The following is a 22,864-nucleotide window of genomic DNA, read 5'->3' on the forward strand; positions in this document are numbered from 1 at the left end:
CATCACGAACACCAAGTTCAACCATAAGGGTGTCCATATGTGCACTTGGCACCAGGACACCCTAGGCCGCAGTTTGATGATCGATTTTGTCGTCGTTTCATCCAATCTGCGGCCGTATGTTTTGGACACTCGGGTGAAGAGAGGTGCGGAGCTGTCCACTGACCACTACTTGGTGGTGAGTTGGCTCCAGTGGTGGGGGAGGAAGCCGGTCAGACATGGCAGGCCCAAACGTGTAGTGAGGGTCTGCTGGGAATGTCCCTATGACACGGAGCTTTAACTCCCATCTCCAGCAGAACATCGAACACGTTCAGGGGGAGGTGGGGGACATTGAGTCTGAGTGGACCATTGCCAAGGCGGCTTATCGGAGCTGCGGCCGCAAGGTTGTTGGTGCCTGTCACAGCGGCATCCCTCAAACCCGTTGGTGGACACCTTCGGTGAGGGATGCTGTCAAACTGAAGGAGTCCTATCAGGCCTTTGGGACTCCAGAAGCAGCTGATGGGTACCGGCGGGCGAAGCGGCATGCCGGTACGCCTTGGGGTTTCCCCGGATTAGCTGGAAGAAGTGGCTGGAGAGAAGGGGCCTCCCTTCTGAAGCTGCTGCCCCCGCGACCTGACCCCGGATAAGCAGAAGAAAATGAATGAATGGATGGATGGATGGATGGATGAATGAATGAATGAATGAATGAATGAATGAATGAATGAATGAATGAATGGATGGATGGATGGATGGATGGATGGATGGATGGATGGATGGATGGATGGATGGATGGATGGATGGGAATAAATTCTTGAATCACTGAATTACAGTGAAAACAATGTAACAATAGAGATAAACTCTCATGTGTTTCATGCTTCCAATCATAACACACCATCAACTTAAAACTTAAGACCTCTCCATTCTGCCAAAAAATAAAAAATAAAAAATACAAAAATAAAAATCTTCACATCCTACAATATAAAAATGGCAAGAACCAACATGATCCTCCAAAGTGAGCTCAGCCTTTGTGCAGCCTTATTTTGCTTTTGTTAAATTCTTCCAGTTAATCAGTAGAAGAGAGGATGAGACATGGTGCTGCAGAGAGGTAGAGGTCAGATCAGCAGCTCCATGTTCGTCCTCTGTTGGGCCCCATCATTACCAACTCATTATCCACCTCGCTGCAGGGGAGGGGAGAAAAGACACACCACTGACTTCTCTCACACACACGGCGAAAGGTGAACATCCCGGCATAAAATCAAATACCTTCCCCTCCATCTCTTCTCTCTAACAAACCCATCTTCACAGCTCTCAGACCCCTTAGCCATCTGCAAAGTAATAATTATGCATACTGTTATAACTGTGCATAATTTATTAGAAGTGCTAATAAAAATTCAGAATATGATAAAGTGGTCATAATGGGAAGTAATAAAAGCCGGGAGCAAAAAAGAGGAAGAAATCTCGGAGATGTTTAGATAATAAAAAGTGATGTTTAATGAAGGCCCTTTCAAGATGATGTCGAAGAGAGACAGAAGCGTAGGATGAGGATCTAATATTAGAAATGTATCTGCCTTACATAAAATATCTGCACTGGGACTTATGGCTGCAGCACTGTGGTACAGGAACCCCCCAGTAAATAAGACGGGTTAGAAAACATTGCATGGTGCAATTTAACATAAGTGAAAATAACTTTTTCACTTTCTTGAAAGTTCTTGTTCAAAATACAAAATCTCAGCTCCAGTTGGATGAAATCTTTACTTCTAGATGTGGATATTCTTTTGATTTGATCTGATAGTTTTAGTAGCAGTGGATTTGAAGCATAAAATGCGATCAGAACCTTTTATTTCAGCTTTTGATTAATGTGTAGCTTCAGGTTCATTGTGTTCTTTGCAATCAGGACTTTGAAACATTGGCAGTTTTGAAATTGAGACATTTTTATATCTGTGGGAAAACCATTAGGGCTTTGCAAAGCCTCATTACTCCAGCGCCTCTCCAAGTTCGTTCTCCCAATAAATCATGAGGACAAGGTTGGGATGCAGCTACGGTTATTCTGAGTTTTGTCGCAGTCTCCAGTTAAACAATTAAAATCCAGCATTCAAGGCACAAAAATGTTTACACCCTTTATACATCTCGAGAAAGTTGGGTTTGAACTTTACTTACTGCTAGTTTAAAAGCAGCCAAGTTAATGCTACAGATGTTCAAAACTCAGATCGGGAGCCTATTGAGTGTTTAAATACCATTACAAACCCAACGCTGTAAAGATAAGACATCCTTTTATTGAGCTATAACTCTCCTGAATGACGCAACATTTGTTGCCTAACAGAACCTAAAATACTGTGTCACCTCTAATGTTTCCTCTCTGAATCTGTTCGACTCCCTAAGATGCCGCTGAAGGTCGCAAGCTTCATTAAGCAGAGAAGTCAGACTTTATGGTGTCCTTACCAAGGACTGCATTTAGAGAGAGACACACCAAGCAACAGCAAGTATACAACAAAACCCTTTAAAGCAAATCGCTTTCATGCAAAACATTACAAAGTGCAACATGAGACCGACACATCCGTACTCTCGTTCTACGTAGCAAAAGTTTGAATCCAATCATTTCACAGTTAGGGTTCGTTCCTGAATTGAAGCAACCACTATATCCTCTTTCTGAGATCATTATATCTTCCCAAAAATGAATTTACAGCAATTATTTTCTATCTTTGAAATTGCGTCCTGGGCATAACGGTAGCAGCATGTGTTGCAGAGGATCTAATCGAGTTAAGCAGTTCTTCATTATATATTACTCAGATGTGCAAAATAGATTAGATTAGCAGAGTTGATGTTTTATGCCATCTGTGTGGAATGAATAGTCTTCAATGTTCTCCTATATAAGTTGATAAATAGGATTTTAATTAGAGGGTAAGTATAACGCCATGAAATGACTGAACACATAAATACATGCGTTTACATTCAACTGTTTATTTCAGACAAATGAGTTTGATCAACAGTGCAATTATATATCCTCTGCTATGCAATGTCAGCTTTGTTTGCAAAACTACAGAGGAATAAGGGAAACAATGGCAAAAAAATTAAGTTGTTGCAAAATTTTGGAACAAAGAGCAGAAAATACACAATCGTTCAGGAACTACAACTAAATAACTTACGCTAAGAAGTAGCAATAGGTCAAGAAGCACAATTAATCCTGTTTAGTCATTTTGTGATCTTTCTCTTCCCTAAACTTGGTGTTGAAACTGTTATTCTTCTGACTGAATCAGACCTGGATTGCAGCCGTAGTAAAACTCACCCTCCACAGCGATGACTCCCAGCAGGTGCAGCATTTTGGCGGCACCACAACACAGCAGAACGATGGCTATCGTCTGTAAGCTGCTGTCCCTCTGCTCCTCTCCTTCCATTCTCATCTCTCACTAATGACAACTTCACATAAAGATAACGAAGAACAAGTAACTTTGGAACAGCCCCCATGAACTTTGAGTCGCCATGAGGCTCCTCCACTGCTACAGAAACATCTGCACTCCTCTGCTTCTTTTTATCCCCTTATCTCTCCATGTCCCCGAAGCGTCTCCCTCCCATGTCCCGACCTTTTCTCCATCCCAGTAACTCTCTTTCTGTCCCCCTCAACCCTTTGTTCTCAGTCTTATTACAGTCTCTGTGTCCTTCACTGCTTCGAGCTGTATTTTAACTGGAGGGTCCACTCTGTTCTGCACAGTCACACTGATGAATTCACCTTCAGCTGTATGGGGTCATTTATCTGCGTGTTCCCAAACAGATCAGCACTAGATTAATTGCTTCCCATTTACATACGGTCATCTTCACTGAGCAGAAACTATTTAGATCAAAGTGACATTTCTGACTAAACAAGCTGAAGTCTTACTCTAAGGTGTGTATTTCCTTTAAAAAAAAAAATCAAAATACGTGGTGATTAAATTGACTGAGCTGCAGTTGTTATGGGGTCAATCTAAACTGGCAACAACATGAAACTTCTAACCACCACCAGGGGGCAGCACAAACCAACACACCGTCAATGTTTGAAGCTTGACATCCAGCCAATGTCTCAGAGAGAGAAACAAACCAACAGTTTATTTTATGATAAATTATTTGTTCCTAAAATATGAAGCTTACATGGTAGAGCTACAACATCTTGCGCAGGCGTCGATCAAGCTGTAATCTTGGATTGGAAAAGCCCATAGCTTATTTAAAATACTTCAAACATGAAAACCAAATCAAGTTGGATCTGTTTTTGCACAATTAAACTAGATATTTAAAGAAGCTTTGATTAAGGGTGTGATTTTACATCTGTGGCATTTAATTGTTTTGGTTTTACATGCAAAAAAGTTCAGTGTGAAGAAACGCCAACACTGCACTTCAGCCTGAACACATTGTGGAGTCAGTTTCCTGCCATTGGGGATATGTTGGTTCAGCAGTGCCAGAGAACCTACTCAGAGTTAATGGGAAAATGTCTCGAGCCAAGAACAGGGAAACTTTGAGACCCGGGAGGTTCAGCATCCAGTCGAACAGAGACCCTAAACACACAGTTTGATGGCTTAGATCAACAGGTTGAAACTACAGTCCTCAAAGTGTCCCGCAACTTATCTCTGCTTCAGCACACCTGGCTCCAATATTAGCTCATTAGCAGATCTCCAGAGACCTTGACGTCGTGCTAATGAGGCAGCTTCACCATTTAATTCAAGTGTTTAGGACAAGGGACACATCTACAAGTAGTAGGACACTGGCCCTTGAGGACTGGAGATCCTGACCTACAGTCAGATCTCCATCCAGTCTGACTGAGGTTCAGCCAGTTTGCAAAGACGAATGGAGAAAAAACAGAAACTTTGTTTTGCATCCATCTCTACAAACAAGCCAGCTGTTTTCATTCAGCAACCTCCAAAGACGCTCACTGGTAATCTTCATGTTTCATCCTGCTGTGGTCTGACAGTATCTCACTGTTTTGAAGCTTGACCCTTGTAAATTGCTTCTTCAGCCAAATGAGTACATGAAAATGTTAATGATAAAAGGAACCAGATAAACTCAAGTGAAGCTTTCATCATGCTGCCTGCAGGGGGCTCTGCTGCACCACAGTCATCACTTACTTTAGGCTCCCGAGTTACAGCTACAGACTAAGAAGAATTTAATGTAGATGAAATATTAACATTTAATCTTTTTTCATGAGACATTTCAAATAATATTAATTAATGTGAGCTTCACATTTAATGCTAATTACCATTTCTCCCATTCAGGTTGTAAACTGAAGTTACTAAGCAACACCACTATTTGACAAGATGCACAAACACAGCAGATGAAGATAACCTCTGCAGTCAAAAATGCATGCTAAAGCGCAGAGCGCCACACTTGGTCTAAGAGATCAGTTACCACAAACAGAACATAATCATATAAGGGTCACATCTTATATGACGTGACACTAAAATCTAACCTTTAACATCATATGGTAGGGGATGTCAACTTAGCAGAGGACAAACCAGGCTGAATGCAGTTTACTGTGCTGCAAAATGAAAAGCTAATTTATGACCACTTGTTGCTTTAAATCATAAAATAGAATATTTGCAAACATTTGCAATACAGGTGTCACAATCAATCAATCAATCAATCAATCAATCAATCCATCAATCAATCAATCAATCAATCAAATTTTATTTGTATAGCACATTTCAGCAGCAAGGCATTTCAAAGTGCTTTACATAATTAAAAACAGAAAGAGATTTAAAAAAAACATAAAAACATCAAAAACATTGGAAAGAGATTTAAAAAGAAAAAAAAAACATCATTAAAACGTAAACAGTGAGAAAGAGAAATAAAAAGCTGTAGAATTTTAGTTGAGACGCCGTCAACTGGGACTCCAACCCTTTCGGATTTTAGTCAAAACGCTGTTTGACAAGGACTCTAACCTCTCGGTCACAAGGTGTGGGAGGCTTGCTACCAACAGAACCATCAGGTGTGTTAATGCTACTCTGTGCATTACAGATTTGACTTGGTGTGGCATTGATTACACCATTGAGCCCTGAAGGAATTAGTTATTTGTTGACAGTCGAGTGCTACAGTTGCCTGAGAGCCACCGATTTGCTCTGAAGGACTTAAAGGCCATGCAGGATAAAAAACAGACAAGAGTATTCGGTTCCGCAGTTAAAACTTACACTGAGATGGTGATTTACATAGAATTATGAAGTGAGCAAATTGCTGTCCTGACAAAAAATGTGTCTGGGACTCTGGGTGTAATATTGCAGATTTATTGGAAGTTTCCTTCCTAAAATATTAAAGAAATGTTTTTTCATAATAGGACATAAACATAATAATGATCCTGGTCAAAACCTCTAAAGTAGCTGGAAATATTTAATGTTATGCAACTCAATAAGTGAAGATGAAAAGTCACATATATTTTTGAGTTTTTATGAATATGAAAATTGTTTCACCAGTGCATATGAAAGGCAAACCTGTCTACAGATTAAAAAAGGATAATGTTTTATAACATAAACAAGGAACCATTTCAGCCTTAGAATCATATGAAACAGCTTACGAATTAACCTACAAATGAGCTCAGTCTCAATTACAGATATTTGTTCCTGAGGATCGAAACATGGCTGTTAACTTAGTTGTTATTTATAAGTTGTACTTAGGTATGAGTGTGTTTGGATGTTTGTATGTTGGCCTGTGATGAACTGGCAACCTGTCCGGGTTGTAACCCCACCTCTCACCTAAAGACCGCTGGAGACAGGAGCCCTCCACAACCCCGCAAGGACAACCAGGTACAGACAATAAACGGATGGATGTTTTTTTTTGTGCTAGAAAATTCTGAAGCTGGAAGTGTAAATGTAAAAAAATAAATACCGTATTTTCCGCACTGTGAGGCACACCTAAAAACCTTCAATTTCCTCAAAAGCTGACAGTGCGCCTTATGATCAGGTGCACCACATATATGAACCAATATTGAGCCGCAACAAGAAACGCGCGGTGCATGCTGGGATAGTTGTCAGAACGCTGGTTTGTTAATAAAGTTTGACTGACCTATCTACCTACCGACCGTCTAGAATCAGGTCGTCTGCAGGTCATTTAGCACCACGTTCTCCACAACATGCTGTGCACGAACCGAGAAGGGTCATCATCGTCCGGCCACGCCCGGGCCAATCGCGGAAGGCTCTCCTCGCCAACCGGAGTTGGACCGTTTTGTTGACATTCCCTTTAGTGCAGCTCCATCTAGTGGATGCATAACATAACTCCAGCCTCTCCTGCAGCATCTATTCTATGCGCCTTATAATGCAGTGGGCCTTATAGTGCAGAAAATACGGTAAACAAAAAAATACCAGCAGAGCTTTTGTGATGCTGAGAAAAATAGAAGAAAACAGAATATGAAGAGACAAAGGGGTTTGTGTGTGGGAGGTGGTTGTGAAACTAGAGATGGATCACATGAATCAAAGTTGTGATTTCAACACAAACAGCCCCAACAGGTGTAGCTTCAAACAGACGCTTGTTTTCATTCTCTCAGAAATCTTGCAATCAAATCATATAGCTTAACAAGTAAAAGACACAAAATACAGGTTTACCTCCAGATCTGCACTTGTTTTGTTGCTTTTTATAAGAGCTTTTTTTTTAATCATAAGTTCTGCATCAAGTTGGATAATCTTCCCCCCTCTCTCTTTTTGATTTAATACTGCCTCAACCAAGCGTAATTTTCTTTAAATGTGAATAAAGTAAATTGGGACCAGCTGCTTATATATCTCAGAAAAAAAAACTCATCTGTGCATTTTACTTAAAATGCAAAGTGTAGGCCATATTTTATGTTATACTTTTATGTTTTGAGACGCGTCAACACAAAAGCTGCTCTTACGCTTTTTAGTTAAAGGCATCTGGTTTAAAAATTTGTAAAGTGGAGGCTTTATTGTTAACACCAGTATTGCACTACATTAATATTCATTGCTAAATAATTTATCATATTGCCACTGCAAACAAAAGTAACACATTTTCCTAAAAAAAGTTCTGACACTATCTAGATAAATGAGTGGAGTTTCACAGCTCAATGCAAACCATTACTGCTGATGTTACAAGTTTTTATTAAGGTTAGCAGGTGCAAAGTGAGCTAACTTTTTCCAGGTCAAGGAAATGTTTGTAGAGCAGGAAAAACTCAGAGCAGCTTCCCCCTGTCATACTTTAAACGTTTTAAGCCTATTTAGATAAATGTGGATGCCGGTTTCCAAATGGGGAGAAATTGTGTAAGTGTGCATCATCTACCAAACAGTTCGATCAATGTATGGATTTCAGTGCCAAAAAAGTGACAATTTTTAGATTTAGTACATTTAATTTTTACAGAAAATCTGTTTTCCAGTATTTGATCCGTCAGTCATCACTCTGATCAAGTGAAAAATTAACGGCTCATCATCACTAGTTAGTCCTTAGCATAATTTATGCATTCAATCCAAGTCTAGTCGTTCAGCTACGAAAGCCTACAACCTTCATGCAACTTTAAATGCACCAGTAAAATCAAAAGCAGGACTTTGGCTTGATCCAGCCTGTTCAAAATGAGCAAGAAGATAGTTTTTAATGACGTACAACCGCAAGAATATTAAATACTAACCCTCATATTGCATCAGTTCTTGCAATAAATTTCTAATCACATGGGTCCCTACTGAGCATTGAAAGACCTAAATAGTGAACCATTTTTCCACCAAAATGGCTGCAAAGCTTCAGATTCAATATGACTCATGAAGTTTGGGAGCTTTTTTTAATCTTGTGTATTATGCTCTTTTTAATTTTAAAGTTTCAGAGTGTAACAACAATAAATACCAATAAGGACATACGGATATCATGAAGAACTTTGTTTCAGTCGGTATGGAATGGATTTTCATCATTTTTATTGCTTTTAAATACACCATTTATATCTATTTGCAGTTGCTCCTTTCACACAGGAGAATCGCCATGTTAAGGCATAAAGGTTTTGTTCAAGAAGATCAGAAGGGACGGCTGCGGCTCGGTGAGGAGAGAAAGTGTCTGGCAATCAGAAAGCAGAGAGCCTGATGCCAGATTCCCCTGCTACATGTCAAAGTGACCTTGGGTAGGACACTTAACCCCATTTTGCCAACCAATCTGTGATGCATTTGTACCCCTTACGAGTTCAGATGGAGATGGGTGAATGAGTCCTGTGCGGTAAAAGCGATTTAAATTCAGTCCATTTGTAAGGCGGCAGAAAAAAAAGAAGAGAAGTCGATGACATAACGGCTTTTCTCTGCCAACGTTCAGCTCTGTGGTTATATTAGACATCATCAGCTTGTTTTTCAGGTGGGAATCTCTCCAAATGTTTCCAAAGTTAACAAGCCTCCCTCTAAACACACAGAATAATTATTCAACAGGAGGTTTCAGAACCAGACACATCTGCAAACTGCTCAAAATATCTTACAAAAAACATCTTTTTAATCAATGGGCTCAGTTATGGGGATTCTTGTAATGCAGTGCTGCTGATAGTAAAATAAATTACTGTTAAATAGGTAGAATCAATTCAATTCAAGATAAATAAAAAAAGCACGAGTGGTGCAGGGATTTTCCAATATCCCTCACACAGACTCCCTTAGGAGAATGGATCTTCTTCATTTAGTTAATGTATTTGAGGTCTCTGTCTCAGTGGCTCTCATACCTCCAATCCTACGAATTAAATTACTTGCCAGTTAATCCAGGGCTGTCAGACAGTAGTGCTTGGGGCCCTTTAATTGGCTTTTGTGTAGCCTGCAACTCAAGAACTGGACAAATCTGGCCCTTCATCACGGTGCATGTATTAAACGCTTAAATGTTTTTGTTAGGCCCTGTTTCCTGAGTGAAAAAGTTTGTTTCACTAATTTCTTAGAAGAAGTGTTTTTACAATGTGATTCTCACAATAAAGAAAGAGATATAAGCTTTTACAAGCAAAGCGTGTTTCCTTCAGAAGACTCCTCTTTATATATAAAATGCTGAGTTCTTGTAGGTCATGAACAAGGTTTTCATTTAACAGGTGCGGTCTAGAAACTTGCATGATTCAGGCTCTGAAACAGGAACTGCAGACCCGAGAGGAGCTTAAATAAATCTAACCTAGAAAGCAAAACTCAGAGCTATCCTTTCATTTGCCACATTTCACAACTGTAGCACATTCATTTGCTACAGTTTTCTGTCACTTTGATGCATTTCTCGACTCATTTTGCAAAACAGTGAGTGCATTTCTCAAAACACCGTGGATTACCTGCAAAAAAGCCGGTCTCTGTCTCAAAAACCTTAGTTAGTCTCTCAAAAGTAAATATCTGTGCCAGTGAACATGTCAGTGCCTCAGAATGACAAGTTTTTGTTTCTCTGTGTACAGATGAAGCAGTCAAATTGATTAGTCATGCTGTCAATATCACAGTGTAGTCTGGAGGGATAATTTGATGTAAACTATGGTTTAAGCTTTGATGACAAGTGTTGTAAATTGTAATTGTGGGAGGTCAGTGGCAAGAGATTGCAAAAGATTTTATGATTTCACTGTAATTTGTTGTCAGACCATGTCTGACCAAGAGAGAAATGTGAAAGTAGAAATGTGAACACAAGATGGTCTCCTTAAGGAAGACTGTACATCTTGTGCTGTAAGAATTACGGAGCAGCCTCTTTTACTTTCCATCTCCACGCTGAGGCTGAGGAAAAAAAAAATCCTCTTTGTGGTTAAGGAAAGAAGAGTAGGGCGAGAGGAACTCCATCAGGATCTTGTTGTGGGTTGCAAACCATTCCCTGATGATGTTGGAGTGATGGAAACTGACACGTGTCCTTGGCCCCGTTCTGCCTCTTCCTCCTCACTGCTCTCCCTCTTCTTCTTCTTTCTGGCAACTGACCTTCCCCAAATTCTTGTCCTTCCACTATCAGAAATGTAACACTGTGATGTTCTCTGGTTATGTACGCTCTATAAAAGTCTAATGGAAATGTGTATCATGACATCATGCTTGAGCATTTTGCATGCAGAAAATTTATGCTCAACTGTTGAGGAGGTTAGGATTATTCATCAGAACAGCATTTTGATCAACAGGACTTAAGCGACTGAAACTGTAGAAAAAAGCAGAGAATTGTACAGAATCACTTGCATGGATTTACAAAAGCATTTGCAACGTTTTCACAGAAATGAGAAAACTGCCTTTTTGATGTGCTCAAGTGACAATGATTTGAAGATTGAACAAGTAGTTTTGAGATTTCCAATTCTGTCCTGAGAAATGCACCAAAGCGACTGAGAAACTAGTAAAAACTGTAGCAAGTAAAAACAGGAAAGCTTGTCGTTCAGCTCTAAAAACCCCTGAAATCTATAAGCTCCTCTTTCCACAGAACCTTTTTGCTCAATATATCACAACCTGAAACTCACATATTTTCCCTTCTCCTGCTTGCTACTATTTTTTATCCTTGTCTTATCTCTCCCTCTGCCAAACCTCCTCCTCAGTTTTCCACTATGCCGCGCTCCTCAGCCTTCTCATCCTGAGTCCTGTAATCCTTGCCAGAGAGTTTGTCATTTACATAATCTGAATTAGCCTAATCTGCCATCCTGGCCCACGGAAATGGGCTGCTCTTCAAGAAAGTAGCAACTCCTCTGGCCGTGAGCTTCTGGGACGGCGCGAAGTATGCATTGTAAAAATAGATTTTTATTTGCAGCAACAGTATTTGGGGCTCATAATCGTGCTCCATATGGCAAAAACTGTATAGTGAAGTGTGTCGATTTCCACAGAAACAAATCCAAGTCAGGAGTTCCTGCCTGGCCTCTAAGGGAAAGTCCAGTGACTCGCTCACACAGACACGCTGAACACATTACTTCAGGAGTCATTGAGAACTAAAATATTATGCAAACAGTTTGCACTCCCCTGCTTGTGTGTACACACACATCATCACCCCGTGAAGGAGAACTGAAGCGCCGGAGGGTAGCTGCAGCTTTGCGTGTTTGCAAAAGACAAAGAAGAACACACAATGCCACTTCCTCACATATTAGTGTGCCACTGTTGATTATGTTTGGAAAGAGTGAGTCAAGTATAGCCCATTTAGGCACACTGAGCAGCGTGCCAATATTGATTTTTGAGTAAACACACGTCTAGACTCCAACTCTGAAGGAATACATGTGCACAAATACAAACTGCTGGGATGCCAAGGGATGAAGATGACTTAATAAGCACTCCCACCAGTTAATGAGAGTGTGGGTGATGGAGGAAAAGGAGTCGAGGAGAAGAAGGAAGGCAAAAAAAAAGAAAAGGGGGGAGAGGTGTTGTGATAAGGAGGACTGCAGGAGCAGATTGTGTTGGCAGCATGTGAGCAGAAAAGTGGCAGAAAGAAAAATAAAGGGAAACAAACATGGGGAAAAAATTGGAATGGAAGGAAGAAATGAGAGAAGCCATAGGGAGAAAGAGCAGAGCAAGAATACAAAAACGCTACGGGAAGCAGGAAAAAGCAAACAGTAAAATGCAGGAAGGGAAGTATGGAGTGACAAGTAAAGAGAAGAGAGAATGGAAGGAGCGAAAACGCTCTGCTGCAGGGATAAAGTGAGGAAAATTCACAAGGGAGGTGAGGATAATGCTCCCCAACAACTTCTCCAGAGATGAATTCAGGCTACAGCAAACAAACCAGGGTGAGAAAACATAATCAAAAGGTTAAGGAAAGCAGTCTGCATCAGATAATAAAAAAGCTCAGAGTATCTGGCTTTTAATCTCGAAATAATACAATCGTACGCTCTCCCTCTCTCTCTCTCCCTCTCTCTCTCTCTCTTTCTCTGTCTGAGATGTGGTCATTGTTGTGATCCTGGGTAACCTATCCCCAACACCACAGAAATAATGTCTCTGTTTACTGCCACACCAACCCTACAAGGAGCTAAAGCTGCAAACAACTCAACACCAGAATTACAAACAACCTCCAAACAGCTCCAGCTTCATGCCCCGTTCTGTCACGTTGTCGCACGACCAACGTGGGGGTAATAAAAAGCCTTGTTTTCATTTGCACAGAGAGTCGGCTTTCACACTTTTGCACACCGCGAGGGTTTCTACAACCACCTCTTTTTTTTTCTTTTTTTTTTGTCAAAATAGCAACAAATTACGCCTTCCCTTTTTTCACACCCTCAGGGAAGGTGTTTGGGCTTGTGGTGGAGGAGGGGAAAAAAAAAAAGGGCTTATTCAAGAGATCAAACCAGCCATATGCGCTCACTTGGAAAATATCCTGTGTGGTCTAATTTGGACTGAAAGCTGATAACAGCCTGCCTGGAGACATAAGCTTAAATGACTGTTCACTATTAACAGATGATATTTTAGTTCTGGCACTGATTCCCCCCCCCCACCCACCCCCTTCTTTATTGTGCTCATTCATTATTGCTACCAGTTTGGAGTCGTTCAATATTTTATGAGCATAATTTTATGTGAGTTTATCAAAATAATCAACGAGGCCAAAAAAGCGTTCTCTCACAAGCAACAGGTTTTTACGAGAGGATGCCACTTCAAGGCTAAACTGCAGAAAACCATCTGTCGTTCTGTGTATTTTGCTTACTTAGGGAAAGCCCCCAATCTCATCACCCCCCCACCTCACCGAACCCTCCCGCCCCAAAACCCACATCTTTTGTTGCCATGGCTACCATGCTTCCAAGGTAACAGCAAGACAGAGGAGAAGAGTGTGAGCAGAGTGACAAATACCTCCGACATGTGTGTTTACCAGCACTAGCGCTTGTATCCGTGCACACAGCCAGATAGAGTAACACACACTCAACCAGGTCGCTGTTTCACTTCTTACTGGCGATTCTTCAGCACATGGTGGGCTCCATTAACCATCACACCTGAATGCTGCAACTTGGTCTTCAGACCAATGAATAATTAACAGTGAAATATTTAGTCCTACAGCGTGAATGAGAACGCAGACATTAGTAGAGGAAGTTGCAGCACCCCACCTCTTCCCTAGTGGTAGATTAAGGACGTTGCAACTTCGTGCAACAGCAACAGAAACGGCAAACAACTAAGACGCCAACACGTCTGTTGTTTTGCTAATGTGAAAGGGAGATATTAAAATTAACTCATCTTAAATTGATTCCCCGTAAGTTGTTTCTATAAACACGTAAGCGACAAGTTAGAAAAGCAAAGTTTAAAGCCCAATTTACACTCTCAGATTTTACTGAAACGTCCTTCCTTGGTGACCGTTTGATCCAATAATATCCATTGAAAAAGAAATATGCTGACATCACAATCGCATCTGATCAGGATCCAGCAGAACAACGGGATTTTCACTTCCTTGATCCCAATATACATGCACTACTGAGAACGAGAGCAAATCAAAAGCAACAGCCATTCTTCAAAGAAATGACAGGACTTGATGTACCACAAAGCCACCTTCATTTCATCATAATTAGCAAAACAACTTTTAAACATGGAAAAATAGAAAACTGTGACAGCAGTTTTTGAATAAAGAAGTTGCCCCTTTGCACAGGTCAACTATGGCATTCAGTGCTAGAAACTACAACAGTGATAACATTGTTGTAGCTCGTTACATATATCTATCTCGCTTGGTCCCAATTTAAAAAAGCTTAAAGCTAATTTAAAAAAATCACAGCCAAAAAACAAGAGAAAAACAAGTTAAAACATTGCACGATGTTTAGCCATGCTCAGGATCTTGTTTTGAATTTTGATTTCATGCTATGATGCATTCAAGTTGCCTTGGAGGGTCAGACGTCGGATTTGGGAATTATGTCAACATTTAGTTGGGAGTTTTTTGAAAAACCAGTTGGATTAAATATCTTGAACTCATTCATTTTTCCATTCAAACATGAACAGAACATGTTCATAGATAGAAGACGTACTGCACTACTTGTACCTGAGATTTAATGAGATACAAATGATCAGAAGAGTTGGAAAAAAAAAAAATCTGCAGCTTTCACAATGGTTCATATGCGTGGCAGGCATTTTGGATAGTGAACTCCAGGCTCCAACATTTTCGGTCTAATTTCAAATCTTGGGGGCCATTCTTGTTTGTGTTCTGACAGGGACTTTAGAAAATCTGATTTATGAGAAAGAAAGTTAATGTAAAGGCCACCTGCTGGTTTAGCCGAGCTAAACACAGTGTTTTTGGTTTGATTACCGGTATGGATGCTGATGCTTATAATCCGGTGATTTTGGAAACCATTCTGGCAAGTAATTAGTGTAGTAACTGCGTTTAGTAGTTTTTAATTCTGGTGTTGATGAGTACAGTGCCTTAACACTGCAAATCAAAAGCCCACAAAGTTATGGGAAGTGTGTTGCAACAGATTCGTACCGACAGTAAATGAAGCAAAGCAACATTTAGAGTAAAGAACATTAGATCAGAATGTGTTTAAATACAGAGAGAAACATCAGTCTTCTTGGTGCAGAACAAGGCAGAACATCTGCAAACACGTCAAACTGAAACTTCACTGTTGGATAAACAGATGCACTGTTTCCACTTTCATTAAATATTTTCATTATTATTCTCATTTATCTCAACATATAAACACCAGTTATTAATCTGTGCAGTGCTGCTTGCACATCCACACTCTATGTTTAGGTGTCTCAACTTTAAAGAGGGGAAAATCTGAAGTTTCTCTGCAGAAATATTTAGCTCCATGCATGAGTTTCTGCCTGCATGTGGGTGAGAGATTGTGCATGCACGCGTTTTGTGTTTGTGTGCTCTTCCTCACCCCTGGATGGCCTCCTCTGCTTGGTCTGCATGGTCAGCGTGCCAACCACAGCCCCCATGTTTGCCGCCGTCGTTGTGGAAACAAGTGCGTCTGGATGCTCAAGTCTATAATTCTTCGTCACGTGTTTCGGACGGCTACAGCACACACTCCCGCGCCCTCCTTCCCTCCTCTCATCCTCCTCTCCTCTCTCTCTCACTGGCTGCTCTCAGCATTAAACCCTCACCCCGTCATCCTTTCATGCTTTCTCTCTCCATCTCGCAACGCTCCTCCTCGTGTGCCCTCTCTGTCCCTCTCTCTCTCCCACCCCTTTTTCTCCTCACACCCCTCCCCATTCTTTGTTTTTCATCAGGGGTTGTTCTCTCTCTCTCTCTCTCTCCCTCCCTCCTTCATTCCCCCTTTTCCTCGCTCTCCATACATCTATCACAAGCCCCACTGCTGGAGGAGAGCATCAGTAATTCAGCATGAAATCAGCAGGATGTTGATTCACCAAATTATAAATTAATATGAGTGTACCCTTGATATGATAATACTGAGTGACTCACTCTGCATAAGAACAACATACACTCCGACTCCCATTACATTTGTCCACCTAAAAGCACCTGTTAGCATCTGATGGAGAACAAATATACAGATAAATCCGGCATTGAATATTGATTAGAGAGGAAGCTACAAACCGCGGCGTGACAAATAAAAAAACATGAGGCTGTGACGTAAATTATAGAAGTCCCTGACTGTTGGCTGCATTCTTTATGAAAAGGCCACTTCAATCTATCAACACCTCCTTCACCTCCATCCGTCACTCCTGCTCATTCGTCCACGATGCCCCAACAGTCTCATGCACACCAGCGAGACGGATAGAGGGACCTGGAGTTCATGTGTGCCTGGTGGTGGATTGACTTTGGAGGCAGAAAAAAAAAAAACGGCAAGAAAGAGAGATGGGCTGAAAAAAAAGGAAAGAAAGAAACGCTTAAAGTCAAAGATGTGAGAAGAGAGGGGGATTAAGAGCAAGAGGAAGCTGCCGAGACATTAAATAGGACAGAAATAGGGGGATCAAGACAAGTATCAGATAATATAGTAGGAGTGTGCGCTCTTGACAGTAAGAGCTAAACACACAAGACGGAAACATTTTTTTTTTACAGTCCACAGAAACTGGAATGCAGCTCCTGCTGCAAACACAGTGTGAAAGTCTTCATACGCCTTCAACTTCTCCTCGTTCCGCCTCATTATAACTTCAGCTAATACATGATGGAGAATGATTGTAAAGTGAGAAGAACAGGATTCATGATTCTCACATTAACTTCTGGTATTTACTTTGTGTTCTTGTTCATAATGTATGAACTTTTTAAAAATTCTAACAATAATCTCTAAGGGCGCGACTATTAGAGCCCAGTTTATGTCCCAGGATTTTAGATTAATGGGTCAGTCTTTTTACATCAGTATCCAGGAAGTCCTACGGAGCCTGGCATGGACAGTCTGGCCGACCTGCGGATTGGACTTGCTTCGAGAGAATTACACAATCGGATTGGGATCGAGGGGAGTTACCAAAGGCTAGGTCAACATCTCTGGCTCTTTTTCATGTTGGTCATGCTGTTTCCGGGGCCGTTTCTGCTGTGTGAAGGATGCACTGTCCTGCTGGGGGGAGCATCTGCCATCAGAGTTTTGCAGCCATGAATGGATCTGCAGCATTCACATTGAACAGGAAAGATACAAACATCATAATAAAAAAAAAAAAGCAAGAATTTTGAGATATAGAAAATGAGAAAATTATAATTTCTCAAATGTTTCCTTCTTCTACAGGACACGCAGTACTGCAAAAAAATATATATCTACCTGTTTACCAACAAAACAACTGTTTTGTTTGTACTTTTTTTTAAATATATAGTTCATTAAACTACTTTTATTGTTACTGAGTAAAAACAAAATGTCATTTTCAAACAACAATTACAATTATGTAAGTAAAATATAAAATTTTTATAGCATTGCTGTCCGAAGCAGTGTTGCCACCTTTTGATTAATCAAATCATCAATTAGCAGCGATAAACCACTTGTTGTTTTTGAAAAGCTGAGTTCTCAGTCACGTGTAATAACTGACAATCCTGTAAAATCGATAAACCACTTAAACAGAACCAGTCTGGCAACACGAAGCAGGCCAAAACAACCAAAACTTCAACTCCATTTAAGTCACAAAAAACGTCTCAGGGATGATCAGTGGAAGGAGCTCAGCTATGAGCTTCATGGCAAAAGCTGCAAATATTAATGCAAATAGGATTTGCAAAAGAAAAAAAAAATCTGTATTCATGGAGGTATTCTAATTCTGAGGAAAGAGATTAATTTAATACAATTTGGAATAAGGCTGTAGTATAAAATGTGGAAAAAGTAAATCACAGTAGGTCAAGGATCAGCCCATGTGTTCATGGACCCCCCTCTGGGTTAAATTATTTTGTGATTACCACTTGACTTTTGGCAACCCCCCTTATGATCCTAAATAAATTAAAATGTCCAACTACAGCAATGATGCAGCATGTCGAGAGGCCTTGCTTATGCACATCACAGATCCTGCTTCATTGGATTTGCCACCAGAGGTTCCTGACAGAAAATTCAGCGAAAGCCAGATTTAGATTTTTTTTTTTTTTTCAAGCACATTTCTAAAAACCCGGATGTGATCCACCGACAGAAAAATGTCAAACTAATGGCTCACTACAGGTGGAAAAAGGTTCGAAATGCATGAAATAAATTGTTTTTGCATCACACATCCTCATTTTGTCAGACTTGTGTGTGTTTTTATATCTTCTGTAGATGGAAGATTTTTATCAAAATCTCATCAACAACAACAGAGCATTGGATTTTAATCAGTTTTTCAGTTAAATTATAATCATTGGAAAGCTAAAAAGGCACAAATATGAAGCCTTGCTGTAGCCGGACAGTTTAAGATGTGAAATGATGTCTCCGTATGCCAACTGTGCAACAATGACTCAAAATACAGTTTCAAAGTTTCAGATTTCCAAATTTTTTTTTTTTTTTTACAAACCAAGCACGTCTGCTTTCACAGCTAAGTTTTCAGAAGCCAGTTTTGTAGAGCTGACACACTGATGTGTTAGTTAAAGCCATCTGTTTGTAATAACGTCTTTGCAAGTGTAGCAGCTATTCCCGACCAGGACACCATCTTTCAGCGATGGAATCGGGAACCAAGTGCCACTGTAAGGATGCCATGAAGGGAATTAGTCAGAAAAGATTTGGTTTGGTGACTTAAAAATCTGCAATCTGCTGCCGGGAAAAATGAGCTCACGAATTCTCGACTTTGCGCACGTGAGAGAGAAGAGCCAGAACGGACAGCAGTAGGGAACGATCTTTTCACCCTGCCCACATGCACACATGCTTTTACAAACCCAGAAAGAAGCGCACATATGGTCGCGCATACATGTCCCACATTCACTGACCACGGGTCAGACAGAACAACCGAGGGCTGAGGACTCTGTGGGGACCCGGCGCTGAAGAGTGTGACCACATCCTGCTACGAAACACAAACACACTCCGCTTCCTCTTCCGTTGCTCCCCGTCTGGATTTACCAGCTACCAAATAAATTTCTTCTCCTCTCGGCTCCGTTTCATCTTTAGTCTCATCGCATTCGCGCCTCGCTCTATCCCGCTTTGTGTCTGCTTTAGGAAAACAACCAGCTCACCTTTATCCCACTATCTCCCCACATAATTCCGCACGCCTGTACTGGAGTAATGTTCCTGTCGCTGCAAACACAGTTCCCTGCTTGTTCCAATCTCAAATCTTCATCTCCTCGCAGTGCCTGACAGGCCCATTTCCACACTCTGACAGAAATGTTTCTCCGTCTAGTAATCATTTCAACGTCTGTCTGCAGAGCACAGAGAAAGAGCGAGAGGTTGGAGTCGGTGAGCATGCTTGTTTTCTCTTTTGTGCTTGTGAGCGGAGCATTGGGACTGACTTGTCTGGTGTGTCCCTTACAAGAAAGTGAGTCAATAGCAGCATGCTGTTTTACAAGAACCCCTGTCACACTTTTCAGTCCGGAGACGAGAGGATAAAGCAAAGAGCTCTATATGCTTCCTATATGTTCTGATGGATACAGAAGACAGGGGAAGGAGATGGAGATGCAAACATGCTTGGCTGTGTATGCTGAAGAAGAGGAAGGACAAAGTACGCCGGAAAAGCTTCCAGCGAGAGATTAGGGCGCGATGAAAGAGAAAGAGAAAGAAGTGGTTCAGAAACGAGAGAGTGGGCGACTGGCACCGCAAGATGGAAAATGCAGAAGACGGCAAAGTGGGGGCCACGCAAACACACTTCCAGAGAATAGGGTGGAAGAACAAAGAGAAGGAGCAAAAACGAGGGAGTGAGCCTGAGAGAAAATTAAGCTGTTAAGATTTTTGATTAAGATTAAAACACAAGGGGGAACTTTAGCCCGTTGGCTCAACAAAGTGCGTATAAAGATCTACCTGAGCGCTAAACGGCTCTTTCTTTACTTTCCAAGATTCATCCAAAGAGTTAATTATTCTTCCCAGGGATATAGGACAGGCTCCCGTCAACGCACAAAACCTCTGCAGTAATTCATCAGGGACAGCATGCCTGACAGGAACTTGTTTATTAGGAAAATCCATACCAATATTTATAGGTGCACAGATTACGCCCTACACAGCTGTTTCTCTGTATCAACCCAAGCTTCTTCCCGGCTTCAACTCACATTGATTTGGTATTACATGGAGGGGGGAGGGAAAGACTATAAAGGGCTGAAGAAGAGTTGTATAAATAAATAAAAAGCAGAAGATGAAAAGGAATGGGATACAGACGGGCTGTGAATCACAAAAAACGTTTCATTTTGCATGTGAGGGAAAAAAAAAGGATAACGTTTTTAAAGGGGAGAGTGATTAAATTGGGGAATAAATGGACTGAGAATGAAACGGCCAGGAAAGATGTCCTTCATGTTAATAGGATTCAACTTTTTAGTGTTACTTAAACAGAACTGTACTGATTGGCATAGCCTTTATGTGAAAATAAAACGGCAACAGGTAGATGATCAAATTCAGACGGGTCTGAAAATGTTAACCAGATTTTTACATTCAAGACGAACAAAAGGACTGCCTGAGCTGAGAAAATTAACTCCAGATCCACTCCTACAAAAAACCTTCAGAAAATCCTTAACGTATCAAAATGTGGCACGAGTGCCACTGGTGGACCTTCGGCTCTGTACGAGCAGCTATTTACAAAGTTAATGTCATATAAAGTAGATGTAATGTAGATCTAATCAGCCCAAACAATGAAAAAAAGGTGAGACGTTGAAGAGCGCTGAGCTTCAAACATTTGCCTCTCGAAAGAGAAGAGCTGCGATGGTTTGGATCAGGCGAGAGGCAGGCAGGACGAGACGAAGAGGAAACATGTAATAACGAAATAATGAACGAACTCAAGGTTGTCGCAGGCGGAAAATAAAACTAGGAGAAAACATGGAAACTACAGGGGTTTGAAGTGCTGCTGAAGTGTTTGGTGGAGTGATTCTGGTGAGCCTCAGTGAATGATCTGAAACTGGGGAAGATTAACTCCACCGAGGCAGTGAAACAATAGTTTTAGAGCAGAAAAGATGTGTCACGATCACTAATGTGAAGCTGCTACTGGGTAAATAAATAAAACAAGAACACGGAAACACCTGAAAGACTTACTGTGCAAGTAAATACTCAGACTCAAGGTTGAATCAGGGATGACGACAAGCAGAGCGGGGAATATTTCAAGACGTTCCGAGTAGAAACTGACGCAGTAAAGCTGTGACCACTTAAAGCTGCTTTCAGTTTACCTCTGAATTCAGGACCCGGGTTTGGAAATGACACAAAAAACCATCAATCAAAATTCAGTCTAATGTTTGGCTGATATCGAACACGGGTGGCAGCTGAATCGTTAAGTTACCCAAAACAAATCCGGCTCTGCAATCATCAGATGGATCGATGTTTTGTTGTTTTTTTTTTTTCCATCACATTTAGAGTCACTTTCTCAAAACCTGTGAACATTTTCATGAAGGGATGGTGCAGAGAGCAGGAGAATCCTGGCCTGGCAGAAAAAGGAACGATAGTGAGACAGTAAAAAATACATGGAAAAGTTTATCCGACAGATAGCATCAATGAAAACGTTTAACGACGTCGACGATTGTGTAAATGAACCATTTAAGTGGATTCCACATGATCAGATAAACTGGTAATTTGCTCTTTGATAACAATGATTATGATCTTGTAAATATTAGGTGTAACAGTTTGCTGTGGTTGTGTGTGTGATTAAACAGGGGAGTCTGTGAATGTTATTCTTTGCTTTTTTTTTAATGGTTGACTGGGTCAGCTGTTAAATCTAAAATGATGATATTGCACTCCTAGATTCCTTTTTGTCCATTATTGCAAAGAAAATGTTTTTTTTTTTTTTTTTTCCTTCTGTGGACTCGGATCAATAGATTTCACTTTTATGTTGTTGTGCACGTTTGGCTGAGGGACTCAGTTGAAATGTCGAAGACAACAATGATAGATGTTCTCGATTTCCTTTGTTTCCTTCCAGATCCAGAACCCATTTTGTTGCGTCTGCTCGCTCGCATTGACGCCGTCTTTCCTTCACGATGTGCAACCAGTCAGTCATTTGGAAAAAAAAAAAAAAGATTTGTCAAACAAAGGGTCCTCAGCAAGAGCTTTTAAGTGACATAAAAAAAAAGAAAATAAATCAAAGGTCAGTCTTTGACATCGCTTAAAAATTATTTATTACTGGTGCTGTATTATGCAGCCTGATTTAATTTGTTTCCCGCTTCTTTCAGTTCATTTTAATCTGAAACAATTTGTTTAGCATGACATTTTTCATGCTCACAATAACTGCATTTATTTCTACAAGCTGCAGCACTAATTTTGCTGCAGCTCAGCATGCAAACTGAACCATGTAGTCAGAGCTTATCTATATTCATCAGCAGCACATCCCTCATTGGACCGAGGGCTCACACTGAATTGAAAATGTCTTTAGAAAAACAATAAAAACAACAACAATCTGAAAACATCATGCAAATAATATATTTTTCATGGATTCAGCACTTTGATTTTTTTTTTTTCTTGGATAAAAAAACCTGAATGTGGGTTTAATTTGTTACACTCAGACATCAAAAGCTGGGAGACAATCCTAAATAAAACAATCTGCACGATGAGCTGCAGAGTGTGAAAAAATAAAAAATAAAAAATGAGATTCTGAGGTTGTTGTTTCCAAATCTCATCTTT

At 40.6% G+C, this 22,864-nt stretch overlaps 1 protein-coding gene and 1 long non-coding RNA gene across 4 annotated transcripts in view; both read right to left on the bottom strand.

Annotated features, from left to right (window-relative positions):
* Positions 1-13,625, bottom strand: part of LOC106942049 (uncharacterized) — a 17,923-nt gene extending 4,298 nt beyond the window's left edge. The window contains exons 1-2 of the long non-coding RNA XR_001423530.1: positions 13,614-13,625; positions 4,704-4,708 (exon numbers count right to left, since the gene is read on the bottom strand). This is a non-coding gene — a long non-coding RNA (uncharacterized LOC106942049). The remainder of the gene's footprint in view (positions 1-4,703; positions 4,709-13,613) is intronic.
* The window catches only part of kcnip1a (Kv channel interacting protein 1 a), a 51,919-nt gene that overhangs the window by 7,691 nt on the left and 21,364 nt on the right, over positions 1-22,864 (bottom strand). Inside the window, exon 1 of one of the 3 annotated variants that reach the window (XM_015025216.1) lies at positions 15,620-15,831. The exons of the other annotated variants lie outside the window; for them this stretch is intronic. Within the exon in view, the coding sequence (XP_014880702.1) occupies positions 15,620-15,677 (58 nt within the window). The 5' untranslated portion in view covers positions 15,678-15,831. Of the gene's footprint in view, positions 1-15,619; positions 15,832-22,864 lie in introns of those variants that run through there. 3 annotated transcript variants of the gene reach the window in all.

Source organism: Poecilia latipinna, unplaced genomic scaffold (assembly GCF_001443285.1).
Source record: "Poecilia latipinna isolate Pla-1442-1.1 unplaced genomic scaffold, P_latipinna-1.0 Scaffold95, whole genome shotgun sequence".
Taxonomy (NCBI): domain Eukaryota; kingdom Metazoa; phylum Chordata; class Actinopteri; order Cyprinodontiformes; family Poeciliidae; genus Poecilia; species Poecilia latipinna.